This window comes from Manacus candei, unplaced genomic scaffold (assembly GCF_025592945.1).
Source record: "Manacus candei isolate 608988 ecotype Guabito, Panama unplaced genomic scaffold, ASM2559294v1 h1tg000131l, whole genome shotgun sequence".
In the NCBI taxonomy this organism is placed as follows: Eukaryota; Metazoa; Chordata; class Aves; order Passeriformes; family Pipridae; genus Manacus; species Manacus candei.
In genome coordinates, this window is record NW_026138179.1 from 1 (window position 1) to 14,611 (window position 14,611).

General features: G+C 59.1%; 3 protein-coding genes and 4 non-coding genes across 11 annotated transcripts in view; 1 reads left to right on the plus strand and 6 right to left on the minus strand.

Annotated features, from left to right (window-relative positions):
* Nucleotides 1-834: 834 nt before the first annotated feature.
* Nucleotides 835-2,439, plus strand: LOC127462546 (C-factor-like; the record flags this gene model as incomplete). The annotated part of the gene is given in 5 exon segments (XM_051771205.1): nt 835-899; nt 901-1,023; nt 1,107-1,265; nt 1,383-1,493; nt 2,280-2,439. Coding segments are annotated over 5 exon segments (575 nt in total), but the record flags the coding sequence as incomplete, so codon positions are not given.
* A 1,162-nt stretch (nt 2,440-3,601) lies between these two features.
* On the minus strand, nt 3,602-10,574 carry IL34 (interleukin 34). 5 transcript variants are annotated; one of them, XM_051771352.1, is made up of 8 exons: nt 10,463-10,574; nt 9,508-9,792; nt 7,996-8,337; nt 7,801-7,904; nt 7,433-7,510; nt 7,163-7,336; nt 4,385-4,523; nt 3,602-4,290 (listed from the first exon to the last, which is right to left on the minus strand). In XM_051771352.1, exons 3-8 carry the CDS (start codon nt 8,036-8,038, stop codon nt 4,271-4,273), a joined length of 558 nt encoding a protein of 185 aa, XP_051627312.1. In that variant the 5' UTR covers nt 8,039-8,337; nt 9,508-9,792; nt 10,463-10,574; the 3' UTR covers nt 3,602-4,270. The 5 variants fall into 5 exon arrangements, with proteins under 5 accessions (XP_051627312.1, XP_051627314.1, XP_051627315.1 ...); XM_051771354.1 differs by lacking the exon at nt 10,463-10,574 and having other exon boundaries at nt 9,508-10,159; XM_051771355.1 differs by lacking the exons at nt 9,508-9,792; nt 10,463-10,574 and adding an exon at nt 9,186-9,269 and having other exon boundaries at nt 7,996-8,178.
* Nucleotides 4,596-4,666, minus strand: TRNAG-GCC (transfer RNA glycine (anticodon GCC)). Its single transcript has one exon. It is a non-coding gene; the product is annotated as a tRNA-Gly (tRNA).
* Nucleotides 5,228-5,298, minus strand: TRNAG-GCC (transfer RNA glycine (anticodon GCC)). The gene has a single exon. It is a non-coding gene; the product is annotated as a tRNA-Gly (tRNA).
* TRNAG-GCC (transfer RNA glycine (anticodon GCC)) lies at nt 6,167-6,237 on the minus strand. The gene has a single exon. It is a non-coding gene; the product is annotated as a tRNA-Gly (tRNA).
* On the minus strand, nt 6,832-6,902 carry TRNAG-GCC (transfer RNA glycine (anticodon GCC)). The gene has a single exon. It is a non-coding gene; the product is annotated as a tRNA-Gly (tRNA).
* A 1,368-nt stretch (nt 10,575-11,942) lies between the features above and the next one.
* The window catches only part of SF3B3 (splicing factor 3b subunit 3), a 29,197-nt gene continuing 26,528 nt past the window's right edge, over nt 11,943-14,611 (minus strand). Inside the window, exons 25-26 of the mRNA XM_051771321.1 lie at nt 13,842-13,946; nt 11,943-12,823 (exon numbers count right to left, since the gene is read on the minus strand). Coding sequence (XP_051627281.1) covers nt 12,683-12,823; nt 13,842-13,946 — 246 coding nt within the window. The 3' untranslated portion in view covers nt 11,943-12,682. The remainder of the gene's footprint in view (nt 12,824-13,841; nt 13,947-14,611) is intronic.

The window sequence follows — 14,611 nt, forward strand, 5'->3', positions numbered from 1 at the left end:
ATATATATATTATTATATTAGTATATATTTATGTATTATGATATATAAATATATATTATTATATATTATAATAATATAATATATATTATTATATATTTTTTGTTTCATATATATATAGGGACAGGCTATATATATATATAATAATATATATATGATATTATGATATATATATTATTATATTATAGTGTATTTTTTTTGTTTCATATATATTTATATGAAACAAAAAATGTGCATATATATATAAATATTTAAAATACCTATATGTGTCTTAATATGGATGTGTGTAATTTTTTGGCCTCTCCTGGCGTAGATATGTGCATGGTGGTGAGTGCAGGGGGGTTTGCTGGCAGCCGCCTGCCAGAGCTGTCACTGCCAGGAGCTTTGAAGCTGCCACGCTCAGCCGGGCAGAGGAGCAGGGCAGTGACTTGCCCCAAATCGCTCCCACTGGATCTTGTTCAAACCTGTCGGCTGTGACACACAGGGCCACCCTGTTCCCACCCTGCTGAGCCTTCCACATGACCCCTCCCCTCTGCCTTTCTCCATGTAGGCCGTCAACGAGGTGGCTTTGGGCTTTCCCAACGTCCTTGTCCTGCCCTCTGGGTAAGTGCTGGGGCGGGGAGCGGATGAAGCCTCTCAGGATTTAATTGCAGCCGTGGGCGGCTCCGGGAAATGCCACCAAGCAGGCGGGTCCCTCAGTTTGGCTCGGCTGAACCAGGTCACTGATGGGATCAGGAGGATGCTCAGAGGCAGAGAGCTGCCTCCTGCCATGTCCTACAGCATCTTGCCAGGGATGTTGCCACCACCCCGTCCCTAAGCCCTCCTGTCCCCTTGTAGACGTGACAGATCCCAACAGCATCAAGGCAGCAGTTGGGAAGGTGCAGGAAAAGGTGGGAAGCGCTGGGGCTCAACCTCCTGATCAACAACACCAGCACCACGCGCCGCAGCACGTTGGCCACTGAGACAGCAGAGAACATGAGCCTCGTGTACACCACCAACACCATCGGGCCCCTGCAGACAAGCCAGGTGAGCCCACGGGCACCCCCTGTCCCAAATGCTGGGAATAGGGAGGAAGAGGATGGTGATGCCCAAGCTCTCATCCCCTGCAGGCCTTCCTGCCCCTGCTGAAGGAGGCGGCTGAGGCTGAAGGGCAGCGTGAGATGAGCTGCAGCAGAGCTGCCATCATCAACATCTCCAGCATCCTGGGCTCCATCGAGGTGGCAGAGGCCTGGGAGGAGAGGCAGGACATCTCCTACCGCTGCAGCAAGGTACTGCCACCAGGAGGATGGGGAGGAGTTTGGGGGTCACCTCCTGCAAGATTCCCCCCACCACAGGCCCTGGCATTGCCAGCTCATGGTGGTAAGGGGGTGTGGGTTGTTCTCCAGGCTGCTCTGAACATGCTCACCAAGTGCCTGGCCCTGGAGTATGGGAGCAGCGGGATCCTCTGCGTGTCTGTGGACCCTGGCTGTGTGACACCTCCCTTGGAACAGGGGATGGTGAGTGATGGGAAGTGCTTGGCCATCCTAGCTCAGCAAAGTTCCACGGACATCCCTTCCTGTGGCATCCCTTCCCAGGGCCATCCCTTCCCAAGGCCATTTCTCCTCAGAGTCATCCCTTCCCAGGGGCAATCCGTTCCTGGACATCACTTCCCACAGACATTCCTTCCCACAGACATCCCTTCTCAGGGTCATCCCTTCCCAGGGGCATCCCTTCCCAAGAGCATCCCTTCCTGGGGTATCCCTTCTCACAGTTATCCCTTCCCAGGGGCATCTCCTGCTCAGTCATTCCTTCCCAAAGACATCCCCTGTCAAATAAATCTCTTCCCAGAAGCATCCCTTCCCATGGACATCCCTTCCCATGAGCTTCCCTTTCCTGGGCACTCACCCTTGTGCCCTTCGCTCCCGGGGTGGCTGCACCACCACAGCAAAGGGCCAATTCCAGGCATCTCCCACAAAACCATCCAATTTCCTCCAGTTTTTTATTTGTCTTTGTATTTCCTTTCCCATCCCGATGGTGTGTCAGCAGAGGGCACCCCGGCCCTGCACTCAGCTGCCCCTTTACCCTGCACTGGCTGACAAAAGAGTCACTTTTTATTTAGGAACCAAAAACTAACCTACATCCTTACAGCACAAACCACTTGCTCAAAGCCACCATTCCCTTGCCCTGCTAGAGCACCTCTGGCCTCCAGCCAGAGCTGATATCCCACCACACCACGGGATGGGAATGGGGGGTGCTGGGATGGAGGGTCTTGGTTCATTTTTTTCTCCTGCCCTTGGGTCCAGCAGGGCCCCGTGACGGTGGAGCAGAGTGTCCAGGGTGTCCTGCGGCTGCTGTCCCAGCTCTCAGCCACCAGCAACGGCACCTTCTGGGACTGGAGAGGGCAGAGGTTGCCCTGGTGAGAGCAGAGCCTGTCTGCTGAGCTTAATTAATTAAAGCTAATGAACTGCCATTCACAGGCTCACTCTGGTTCTGGGGGGGGAGAACAGGGATGCCCTGGATGGGGGTGAGAGCTGGGGTTGCTGCCCCCCTGCCTGGGATGCTGAGTTGGGCCAGAGCAGCAGAGAGAAGGGTGCTCCAAGTGTGCTCCTGTGTCCGGGGCATCCCTTGGGACTGAGGGAACCCCCCTGGGCATCCTCACTCTAGGGCCATAAGCCACGCTGCTTGGTGGCCTGAGGACATCCCTGATAGTCCCCAAACTGCAGCCATGGGGCAGCCTCAGCACAGCACAGCTCTTGCCCTGCTGAGCCTGCCCACCCCAAAACCAGCCAGCCTTTCCATGCCATCCCGAGGATGCTGCCAGGCTTTTTTTCTGCTGGCTCAAGGGCAGCAAAGGCTCTTTCTATTCCAGCAGCTGGGAATTTCACAGGAGAGATTTCCCTAGTCCCAGCACATCTCTAGGAATGTCTTTTGGGACCTGGACCCTCCCTAGATCTACCCCACCTCACGGTACACCAGGAAATAGTGCAAACAGGCTCCCACTGCCCCTCGTGTGAGCGGCTCTCAGTCGACATTTTGAAGCCATCCCTCGAAAGAGGGACTGGAGGAAAATGTCGCAATGTCTCCAGTGGGCTGGACACGCAGGCCTTTGGCAAGCCCCGAGCCCGGCCATTTGCTGCAGGGATGCTCTGGGAAGCTTGGCCGGGGTCATTTTGCTGGGACAGCTTCAATTTTCCCACGGTGGAGGAGGACGGAGGATCATTCCCACGCCTGACGTGAGGGAGTGGGAGGCGGGGGCTCAGCCCTGGGGGCTCAGCCCTGGGGGCTCAGGGAACCCCACGTGGTCCAGAGACCACGTGGGGGGATCTTCGTTAAAGCCAGTGAGGATGGGAGACGGGGTCCCTCTAATTAAAGCCCTTTATCAAGTGGTGGATCATCGCTGGTGGGCTTTATATTAGCTCTGAGTGGGTTTTATATAAACAGGAACCACTGCTAAGCATGAAGGGAGGAGGAGGAGGAGGAGGAGGAGAAGGACATTACCACCACTCATGCTGCACATAAGTCTAAGCAGCCCTCAGCAAGGAAAACACTAATTAAGGTCTCTAATAGCTGCTGGAGGTAATTAACTAATCTGTGAAGGGGGGAGGCAGCCAGGCAGCCCCCAGTCCCCTCGGCTCACCGCCCGCCCTGCACCGCCAAGCACAACAAACAAATCCAGATGTTTTCTTGCTGGGGAAGCAGCCGGAGCTGATGGAGGCAGCTTGGCAGGCAGTGGCTCTGGGGTCCATGTATCAGGGTGACTCTCCCCCACAGTGGCGAGGGAGGGGGCTGACATCAAAAAAGGTGCCTCCTCCTCCCCAAAAGAGGAAGCGATAGAGGCAGGGGGGTTCTCTTTGCTGGTCCTTTATTTTGGGTAAGGCTGGAGGCTCCCAGGACCCGGTCAGAAGCTGAGCTGCAATGCTAGAGAATTAACTGCTGTTTAATGAAAGCTGAGGGGAAAATACAAACAGAGAGGAATGGGGTGATGCCCTCACCCTTCCTGTGGGCAGGGAGGGCAGCGTGTCCCCACCAACAGCTGCCCATCATGGGGGGCTCTGTCCGACCCTACACCCATGCTGAAGGTGCCAGGCATTTTGGATGGGCAAAACCCCATGGCCATGAACAGTCCCACGGTCCTGGAAGGAGTGACGTTTGGTCCCAGAAGAGGTGGCATTTGTCCCACCTTTGCACCTTCCTTGGGAACCCCTCTGGGGCTCTGCTGGGAGTGGCAGAGCAGAGGCAGCATCCGAGGCTCCAGGGCAAGGAGAAGGTGTTGAGTGAGGGGTCTTCTGCAGCGTTAGGTGGACTCCCACCGACCTGAGCAGAGGGAACAGGTGTCATCAGATGAGTCAGGGTCCCCATGTTTGGCACCTGAGTTCCCCAAGAGCCCCCTCCCTGATCCCCAACTCACAGGGCACTCCGTACAGCATCCGCATGACCTTGAGGCAGTTGTCCAGCAGTGCCTTGGGGCGCACGGCCTTGCTCCGGCTCTCAGCGCCCGCGCTGTGGACCAGCTTCACCAGGTCGGCCACCACCGCCTCCACATCTGTCTGCAGGGACAGGGCAACAGGATGTCACCAAGGTCCCCCAAGGGACACCAGGGTGCAAAATAATACAGCTGTTGCATTGGCCGGGAATCGAACCCGGGCCTCCCGCGTGGCAGGCGAGAATTCTACCACTGAACCACCAATGCCAGATGTGCAGCACAGCCCGGCCCTCCCCCACCCAGCCCCCAACCCGCTGGGCTGGAGCAGCAGGGACAGGCCGACACTTCAGTGAGACAACTGAGCACAGCCCACTCTCTCCTCAGAGGGGCTGCAGAACCCGACCCACGGCACAGGAGAATGCAGACACACAGCGGGTTCACATTGGTGACCCAGCTGTGACAGGGCACCCACATCCAGCACCCAAAGCAGCTGTCTCTTGAATGTGGTTGCAGCTCCCAGCCCCATGCAGTCCCCATTGCCCTCGGCCAGGGGTCCCCACTGCAACCCAGCCAAGGACCCTTGACATTGCCACCAAAACAGGGACTGTCACTGAGCCATGGACACTCACTGCCACCAAGGCCTCTGGGAGCTCCCTGTCACATCCTCTTGGGAGTCACCAACTTGCCCTGGCTCTGTTCAACTACAGTAACACCCCTTGCACCCACACAGGGGACAGATGTGCCAGGGGGGTGCACAATCCCTCCAGGCATCCTGGGCCAGTTCCCACAGACCCCCAGAGACACTGGGGTGCAAAATGACAGGGCTGTTGCATTGGCCGGGAATCGAACCCGGGCCTCCCGCGTGGCAGGCGAGAATTCTACCACTGAACCACCAATGCCAGATGTGCAGGATCTTCTGGTGCTGCCCCATCGTCCCAAACCCAGCAGAGCAACAGGGACAGGCACTGTTGGGTGTGAACACACAGACATGCACACTCACACGGGGACCCCAACAAACAGTTCGGAAACTGGGGCTCCTGCCATGGGAGCACTTCTTTCTGATGCCTCAAATCACCTCCAGCAAGGAGGGCTTGTCATGAGCCTTCAGAGTTAAAACTCTGATGAGACCACCAAGCAAAGCTCATGATTCCTTTGGATGGGCTGCAGAACCTGCCTCATGGCACAGGACAACACAGCCACATCTTGGGTTTTTGCTGGAGACTCAGCTATGACAGACCACGCTTACCCAGCACCCAAACACCTCCACTTTGGGGTGCAGCCCATGGCTGCATGGAGTCCAAGTCAGGTGGAGGGGCTGGAGAGTGCAGAGGTGAAGGACATAGGGCTGTCCTGGCCAGGAGCCAAACCTGGGCTCTTGGGGAGGGAGCACAAAATAGTCCCACTGAGCCACCTATGCCAGGTGTGGGGCTGCCCACAGCTGGCCCACCTCCCTGAGGACTGGGCACCCCTGATGGGGACCAGCACCTCCTAAGCCAGGGACACAGGATGCCTTGCTGTTCTTGAGCCAGTGTCCCTCTTTACCACACAACTGAGATGCTCACTGTCACCAAACCCCTCTCACTGCCCCTCAGTGCCAGCAAGCCAGGGACACTCACTGCAGGCAGAGCTGCTGCTGCCACCCTTGGAGCCTGAGCATCCCCGCAAAGGACACATTGTCAGGGCCCGGGGGACAGCGGGGGCCAAGGGAGCACCACGGGTGCCCTGGCAGCCCCCAGGGGACAAAAGGGTGCAAGATAATACAGCTGTTGCATTGGCCGGGAATCGAACCCGGGCCTCCCGCGTGGCAGGCGAGAATTCTACCACTGAACCACCAATGCCAGATGTGCGGCACAGCCCGGCCCTCCCCCACCCAGCCCCCAGCCCGCTGGGCTGGAGCAGCAGGGACAGGCACTGCCAGCGAACACCCCCTCCCAGAGCACCCCCACTGACAGCTCCGACACCGGGGCTCAGCCCGGGGGAGCGCCTCTTGCTGCTGCCTCACACATCACCTCCAGCGAGGAGGGCTCGTCATGAGCCTTCGGAGTTAACACTCTGACTGATGAGATAAGCGAGCACAGACCACTTCTCCTCAGAGGGGCTGCAGAACCCGACCCACGGCTCAAGAGAATGCAGACACACTGTGAGTTCACGCTGGTGACCCAGCTGTGACGGGGTACCCACATCCAGCACCCAAACGCAGCTGCCTCGCGGTTCAGCAGCTCTATCGAGACAGCAGAAGCTTGGGAGGAGAGGTAGGATCGCCACCGGGAAAACCGGGTTGAATTCAGGGGCACATTCTGCCTAATGCCCTCCCAACCACCCGACCGTGGCAGTGCCACCCCGTGAGCGGGGGGTGACAGTCTCATTTCATTCCCCCCTTCCCAGCTCTGCCCGCCTCCCAAGGGTTGCAGGCAAAAAAAATATCCAGCTGTTGCATTGGCCGGGAATCGAACCCGGGCCTCCCGCGTGGCAGGCGAGAATTCTACCACTGAACCACCAATGCCAGATGTGCAGCAGTCCCCGGTGCTGCCCCACGGCCCCGAACCCCACTCCCAACCTCTGTCCCCGCCCCCTGTCCCCACCAGCCCTCCCAAAGGACCCGCCTGTAGCAGGATGTCCATGCCTGTGCTGTGCCCCCCCGGGGGCTCATGGCTGTGGGTGCATCTCTTCCCAGCACACACGTGTGTGCATCTCTTCCCAGCACACACGTGTGTGTGACGTGCGGCTGCGCTGGGGGGCCGGGGGGCCGCGGGGGATCCTCACCTGCCGGTACTTGCTGTACTCCTCACCCAGGGCGTCAAAGAGCTGGCACAGCTCCTGGGTGTACTTCCAGGATGGGTGCTTCTCTGGCAGCACCTCACGGATCCGCAGCACTGCCTGGGAGCTGACGTGGAACCAGAGGTACCGCAGTGCTGTCTCCGACACTGTCCCATTGCGCTGAAGGGCGAGAGGGTGTCCCGGGTGAGACTGACGCAGCCCTCGTGGGTCCCCGCAGCGCCCCCATCACGGGGCTGTCCCCTGCCACCATCTTACCAGGCGGGTGATGTTGGACGGCCTCAGCACCTCTTCGTACTGGACCTGGACTGTGTAGTCGATGGGAAAGTAGTGTTTCTGGAAAGATGGAGCAGAGCACGGAGGCTGGAAGGGGGCAAAGTGATCGGGACATCCCCACTAGCCTCGGCATGACAATGAGGAGCTCGTGGAAGAGCCTTTTGACATGGTCAGCCCCAGCAGGAGCAGCTCTGGGCACCATTTGGCACAAGTTGCCTCCGGTAAAAAAACCCACCCCCCCAGCACCTGGCCACTGTAGAGCAGTGGGTGCTGCCCTCCCATGTCCCCCCTGGAGCAAACCAGGGCCCTGCAATGCCACGTGTGCCCCTCACCCCCAAACCTGAGCTCACCATGTACTGCAGGCGCATCTCGTACTGCAGCTTGTCCTGGAGCAGGCGGGTGAGCTCGCATTCGCCCGGCGCAGTGGCCTCCAGCCCCAGCACAGCCAGGACACCTGGGCAGCCAAAGCCAGTGGTGTCAGCTCCCTCGGGGACACCCACTGAGGTGACCCCGGGCCATCCCCCCTGTCCCCGAGCTCTACTCACACAGGACGGCCGCGTAGCCCTGCTGCATGTTGACAGTGGCCATCAGCGGAGCCCCAGGCTGCGCCTACATGGCTGGGGCTCACCGGGAGCCTCCTGGGCGGCGGCTTGGACGGTGGGGGGACGAGGGATGAGTGCAGGTTCCGGGCGCTGGGCTGCTCTCCGGTAGCCCCGGGCGGTTGCCCCCTGCCATGGATGGGGGATTAGTCCCCCTTCCCGGCAGTCCCCGCTGGCTTCTCCTCTCCAGCTGGTGGCAGGGAGGCAGCAGGTCCCGGGGCCATCACAAGGTGCCAGGAGGGATGTGCTCGCGGGGGGGCGGGACCCCCCCGGACTGCAAGAGGGGATCTGGGGGAAGAGAGCCCCGGCTGCAGCCCCAGGGCAGGCGGGTGCCCAGGGTGCAGCCCCCAGGGAGGGCACCCGCTCCGAGCCCCGGGGGCTGCGGGGAAGGGACAGCCCCGTGTGAGCCTCGGGGGGCCAAAGGGCTGTGGGTGGCCGTGGAGCCGCGGGTGACTCTGTCCGTTTGAGGCAGGGCTATCAGGACTTACCTGGTGACACCCCCAGGGGATTTCCAGGGGAGGGGGTGGCCCAACCCAGCCCCGTTATCCCAGCAATGAGTTAGTCCGGCCTCAGCCAAGGATCGCTGGGGGGACAGTTCTGGCGAAGTGGCCAGGCCACCCACGCTGGGTCCCCACACAGAGAGGGGACGTGTCATGTCCCCACACCCCTGCAAAGGGGATTGTGCCATGTCCCCATGCTGGCACCCAGGGGAAGGAGCCCATAGTATGTCCCTCTGCCGCATCCTCCACAGCGTGTCCCCTTGCAGAGGGGGGTGTGTTGAGCCCCGCACGGTCCTTGCCATGTCCCAGCACAGAGGGGGCCCCATCTGCGTCCCCACACCATGCACCCCTGCCAGCGGGGGGGTGACGCTGCATCCCCACCCCACGCCATGTCCCAGAGGAAAGCAGCCGTGCCATGTCCCCTGCCGTGTCCCCGTGCAAAGGCGCCACACAGTGTCCCCACGCGAAGGGGTGGGTGGCATCCCACGTCCCCACTCCGTGTCCCCACGCGCGGGGTCTGTGTGTGCGTGTGTGTGTGTGTCGCGCCACGTCCCCACGCGGTGCCGTGGGTGCCGTGGGTGCCGTGGGTGTCCCGCCGCCCCCCCGCGCCCCCCGCGCGAGGCCCCGCGGACCCACCTGGCGCGGCGCGCGGGGCCGCGGGCGCGGGACGCGTCCACCCACGGGCGGCGGCGGCGGCGGGGCCGTGCCCGCGCTTCCCGGGAGGCGGGCGGGGGGCGGCGGCGCGGGGAGCGGGCGGGGCGGCGGCCGGGGCCGGGCGGGGAGCGGGGGCCGAGCGACCGCCCCGCACGGCCCCGGGAGCGGTCGGCCCTGCCCGCAGCGCCGCGGGTGCTCGGCTGCCACAGCCCGGTGCGTGTCCCCGGGGTGCGCGGCGAGACCGGGAGGTGCCCCCAGGGTATGCAGGTAGCCCGGCCGGGTGTCCCCAGGGGGCTTGGCTCACCTTCTTGGGTTACCTCCCTGCTCCTCGAGGTTCTTGGCTGCTCCAGACAGGTGTCCCCAGGGTGCTCAGCAAGCCCAGGCTGGGTGTTCCAGGATGCTCAGCTCACCTATCCCGCTGTCCCCAGGGTGCTCAGCTCATCCAGCTGGGTGTCCCCAGGGTGCTTGGCTCACCCTCCTGGGTCCCTTTCTGCTCCTTGGGGTGCTTTGCTGCCCCGGCCAGGAGCCCCAGGGTGCTGGTCTAACTATGGTCTGTGCCCAATCCAGTCCTCAGGGTGCCGGGCCATCACTGCAGGATGCACATACAGCCCCTGTGGTGCTCTGCTCTGCCAATGCCAGCACTCTCAGGGTACTGGACTCTCCTGGCCCAGTGTCTCAGGGTGCTCACTGGGCTGGACACACACGGGTATATTTTGAGGCACTCATAGTGGGAGCAACTCCAGTGTTCCCCAGTATGTGCCTGTGTAAGGGTTGTGCTGCAGCACAGATCTCAGAGGGGCTGGGGCATTCCTGGCTGTCTCCAGGTCAGCAGGACTCTGCTCCCTGTGGCCCAAGCACACGTTGTCCTCTTAGGATGCTTCAGGGCTGAGCTTCTGCCAGGAGCAGGGGACAGGAGCCATGGGACATTGTCCTCCTGCCCGCCATCCCCAAGAGCCCCCTGGGACAGCCACTGTGTCTGTGCTTGGCGCTGCTGGGCGCCCGAGGGGTCGAGGAGAGAAACCGGCTATCAAAGAGCAGGTCAGTGCTCCCAGGGAAACGCGTGGGAAGGAATGCACTTCTGCCTGTGAGGAGAGCGCGCTGGGATTCCCCTGGCATGGAGTCAGAGCCACTGTCGTGCTCCTGCCAAGCTTCCCCCGGTCCTGACCAGTCCCAGGCACAGCCCTTGCCTCCCTCCCAGGGCCGGGCTGGGGGCACGATGCTCAGCTCCGAGCAGGGAAGGAGCTGGTCCAGCTCCTCACGCAGGTGTCCACAGGGATTTTGCCCGCAGCTGCTGCAGTCGTTGGAGGAAGCCATTTAATAGCATTCCCTGCCCACGTAGTCATCAGCTTGGCAGCTGGGATGGGGTGAGGAAGAGAAGGGAAAGTGTGGAACTGCGCAGCACGGGGGTGGTTTGCCCTCCTTGGCTGCACCAGGCTGGAAACCACCGCTGGGTCCAGCCCAAGGCAAACAGCTCCCAGTTCACATCCCTGGGAGCTCTGCTCCCACGCAGTAGGACACAGCACCCTGTGGCTGCAGGAAGAGCCCTTGCTGGGAGAAACCCTCCTTGCCCTAGCTTTGACCCCCCCAGGCAAATGTGGTCTAGGGGCTCAGCCAGCTCCCCCCAGCCCACCGGCTCCTCCTGACTGGGTCCTGGCCCCTCCCAGGCTTTGCCTTGCACTGGAGGCAGGTTATTCACCAAGCCCAGCCAAGGAAACAAACCCTTGTGCCTGAAAGCCCCTTGGGAACAACCCAACACCCCCCCCCTTTCATTCTCGAGACACCAACACAGCGAATGCCAAGTGGTGCTGGAGCTCCGCTGGAAGCACTCTCTGATCCAGAGCATCATGCCCAGGGGGAGGACAAGGGGACAGGGAACACAGGGAGCACTGGGCAGGCACCCCAAGCCCCTGGCAAGCCAGAAGCTCCCCCTTGCCCCTCCCCTGACACAGCCATCCCCACTGAGGCTGGGGAAGGGAGCACAAAGCCCTTTGCTCCCTGGCAGAGGACGGGTGGGGCTCGGGGTGCCATGTCAGAGCCAAAGGGTGCAGCCCTGGATTAAGCCCCTGCCAACGTAGGCCTGTAAGGACGAGCCAGGGCAGGAGAGGAGAGAGGAGGGTGCAAAGGACAGGGCAGGAGGGCATGTTTACCCTCACCCTGCAGAGCACTCCCACTGCAGAACATGGAGACTGTTCAGAGGGAGCACCAGGACAGGGGCCACCTGCCTCGCCAAGCCCAGGCTGGGAGCAGCATCCTTAATGGGATGCCACAGAATCTCAGCTCTACAGACAGACCCTCTGGCAGGAGTAAGCAGGGAACAACCCAACAGAACCAGGAAACACCTTCTGTGTGGGTGCACCCAGTCTGGGAGCCTCGGCAGCTGCCTGCTCAGGTTGCCAGGACAAGGACCTTTCCTGGCAGCCAGCTGCTCCTCTCAAAGCTGCTGCTTCAATGGGCAACACAGGAGCCCTGAGCTTCAGCCATGCCCTGGAAGGGCTGGAGAAACAATTCTTCCCTTCCCTCTTTCCATACCCTGCTTTGTGTGTGTGTCCCAAGGCAGAGCAACTGCTCTGCCTTCAGGACACGCTGCAGGGCAGGGGGCCAGCTCCAGGCAGGGCAGTGAGGGGCTTGCAGGAGTGCAGGGCATGGGGCTGAGGGTGAGCACATTTCTGTATTCCTCCTCCTCCCCTCCTGCTAGGTCAGCGGCAGCTGCTGCGAAGGAGAAGAGCCCCAGCGCCAGGGTAGTGAAAAAACAGGCTTTTATTCTTCATGTGCTGCTCACAGTCACAGCTTGGAGACACTCTCTTGCCAAAGTTATTATGAAACAAATCAAGTCCCAGACTCAGGCCTCGCTCTTCCCCACCCCCAAGAGAGTCAACATTGTACAAAACTCTATTTACAGGGAAAACAGTCAGAAATGGCGAGTCCAAAAAAACCCCCAGCAATTCGAAGAAAACGTTCAAATCAAGTGCGACAGTTACACCCTCCACATAGCCAGGCTTCCCATCAGCTGCTCCCTGGGCTGGTGGAAGCCCAGAGCACTATTAAGAGGAGCCTGGTAATCCTGAATCATGCCACAGCTCTTTCCTTTCCTAAAACACTGGGAAATCACAAATCCCACTTGACACGACAAAGACTCAGCTGGATCTGCCCTACAGGACTTTCTGCAAGACACCCAGGGGCTCCCCCATCCTAAAGGAAGGACAATGAGATGGGACTGAGGGTCAGTCTGCATCCTGCCTTGGGCACTTCCCAAGAGAGAACTGCTCTGGCTGGAAGCCGGAATGTCAGGAGCCTTCACATACGCAGCAGGATGTGTTGGGACACCTAATAGCTGATACTGTATTTACTGACGTCACCTTGCTTTGAAACATAAACCAAGAGGACCAAACCAATATTTGAAAAAGGGAAGAAAACCACACATTCCTCCTCCCAACGGTGCCTGGAAGAACATCCAGAGGAGCCGTGAGCTGCTCTGCCCCTCAGAAAGCGTAGCGGGTGCGGATGTCTTCCAGCTTCTTGGATACCTCAGGTGGGGTCCGGTCCAGCTCCTCAGCCACATTCTTCTGTTTGTTTGGCTCCATGGAGTTGAACTGCTCACACAGGTCCCCATCTATCACATTCTGGAGAGGCAAGGAGGAGAGCACTGAATTGACACCACACAGAGGCACTGAACCCTGCCTAAACGGGGAAAAATGGCCACAAACAGTCTGTTCCCAGAAGCTTCTTAATCCTGTCCTGGAAACAAGACCATGCTTGGTGACCTCATCTGCTGAATAGCAGCAGTTAGCATCACATTAATTACTGGCCAGCTTGAGTAACGAAAGAGAAACCCAAAAAGCCTGGGTGCAGCTGAAGAATCACATAGGGAAAAGGAAGAGGGATCCACCTGGGTCTGAGCCCTGCACTAGGAAAGACGGGGGAAGCTGTGAGTGATGACTGAAAGGCAGCTTCAGTCAGATGGGACACATCTTTGAGGCTGTGCACTTTGCAAGTCAGCCTCAAGCTCCTCAAGAACAAGAACATCCTCTGCACCTGGATAGCTTCAGCTGCTGGGACAGTGTTCTGACTGTCTCTACACACGTTACTGTGGCAGCAGTTACCACACAGTTACTCTGGTTCAGTACTCTGGACCCTCCTGGTCATAGCATTTAGCAGTCAACAGCTTCTAACGGTTCCTCAAAAGCAGAAATATGCAGGAACAGCCGTTTCTAGGGAGATTTCCCTTTCCAATGGTGCTGGAAAAAACATAACCCAAGGCAGCATCCATTTGACCCAGCCACACCTACAGCTACGTAATGCTGCTTCTCCCAGTGGAAAAAGGGGAGATGCTGTGGTGTAGAGAAATGCAGCAGCACCTCCGGGCTCGAGTCTCAGGACCAACTCTCAGGAGGCTCATTACAAGAGTTAAGAAACCAAAACAGCCACAGTTTCAAGGGCTAAGTACTGCTCTCCTTCCAGAGTGATGCTAAAGAGCCAGCATTCTGCCTCAGGCACTACACGAGCCGTGGATGATACTGCCCCAGTCTTCCTCACTGAACAGCAATCATGACTTGCTTCTGCCAGCCTCAAGGCAGCTCTGAGCCCCAGAGCAACTCTCTGCACCCCCAGGACCAGCTGATCCTAAGAGCTCAGGCCTACCTTCACCGGGAAGTAGTAGGAGCGGAAACTGAGATGGTCTCGTCCACAGAGAGGAGGGTGCTCAGACCGTAAGTGCATTTCCACATGCTGGAAGAAGTCGTGATCCTGGGGAGAATAAGGATTGATCAGAGAGCACATCAGTGCTGTTGGTAAAGCAAGACAACACCCATCAGGCAGCTGCTCCTGCACCGGCTGAAAGCTGCCATCACACTCCTAGTTGGGGTTGGACTACATAGTCTTTAAATGTCCCTTCCAACCTCCCCTTCCAACCACCGGTCTGTGGTTCTGTGGCACCAGGCTCTGCCAGAGCAGCCCTGCACGTGGCAGCCCAGGTCACAGCTACTCCCTCACCACTTCCCCACAGGGAGCACCCACAGCAGAGCTAAGCATTCACCCTGGCCAGGAGTTGAGGCACAGAGCAGTTGTGCAGCTCAGAGGTGCAGCTCCAGGAAGGAATATTTTAGCATCCGCTGCTCCAAGAGGCCACAACAGAGAGGGGTGCCTGATCAGTAGTCTACAGGTTACACAAAGTATGCCAAGGCCAAAGGACTCCTCCTCAGACACTGAACCACCCAAGAGCTTCTTGGGAGCACAAACAGATTTAGAACAGCAATGCAACAAGGAAAGCTCTCAAGTCCTCACAGAACCAGTGCAGAAAGAGGAGTCAGCAAGCTCCTGCTCTTCCCCTTTGCATCTCAATCACATGGGATACAGCATATTTAATATACTGGCTGGGCATCAGCACACAGAAAGGCAGCAACATTGCACCC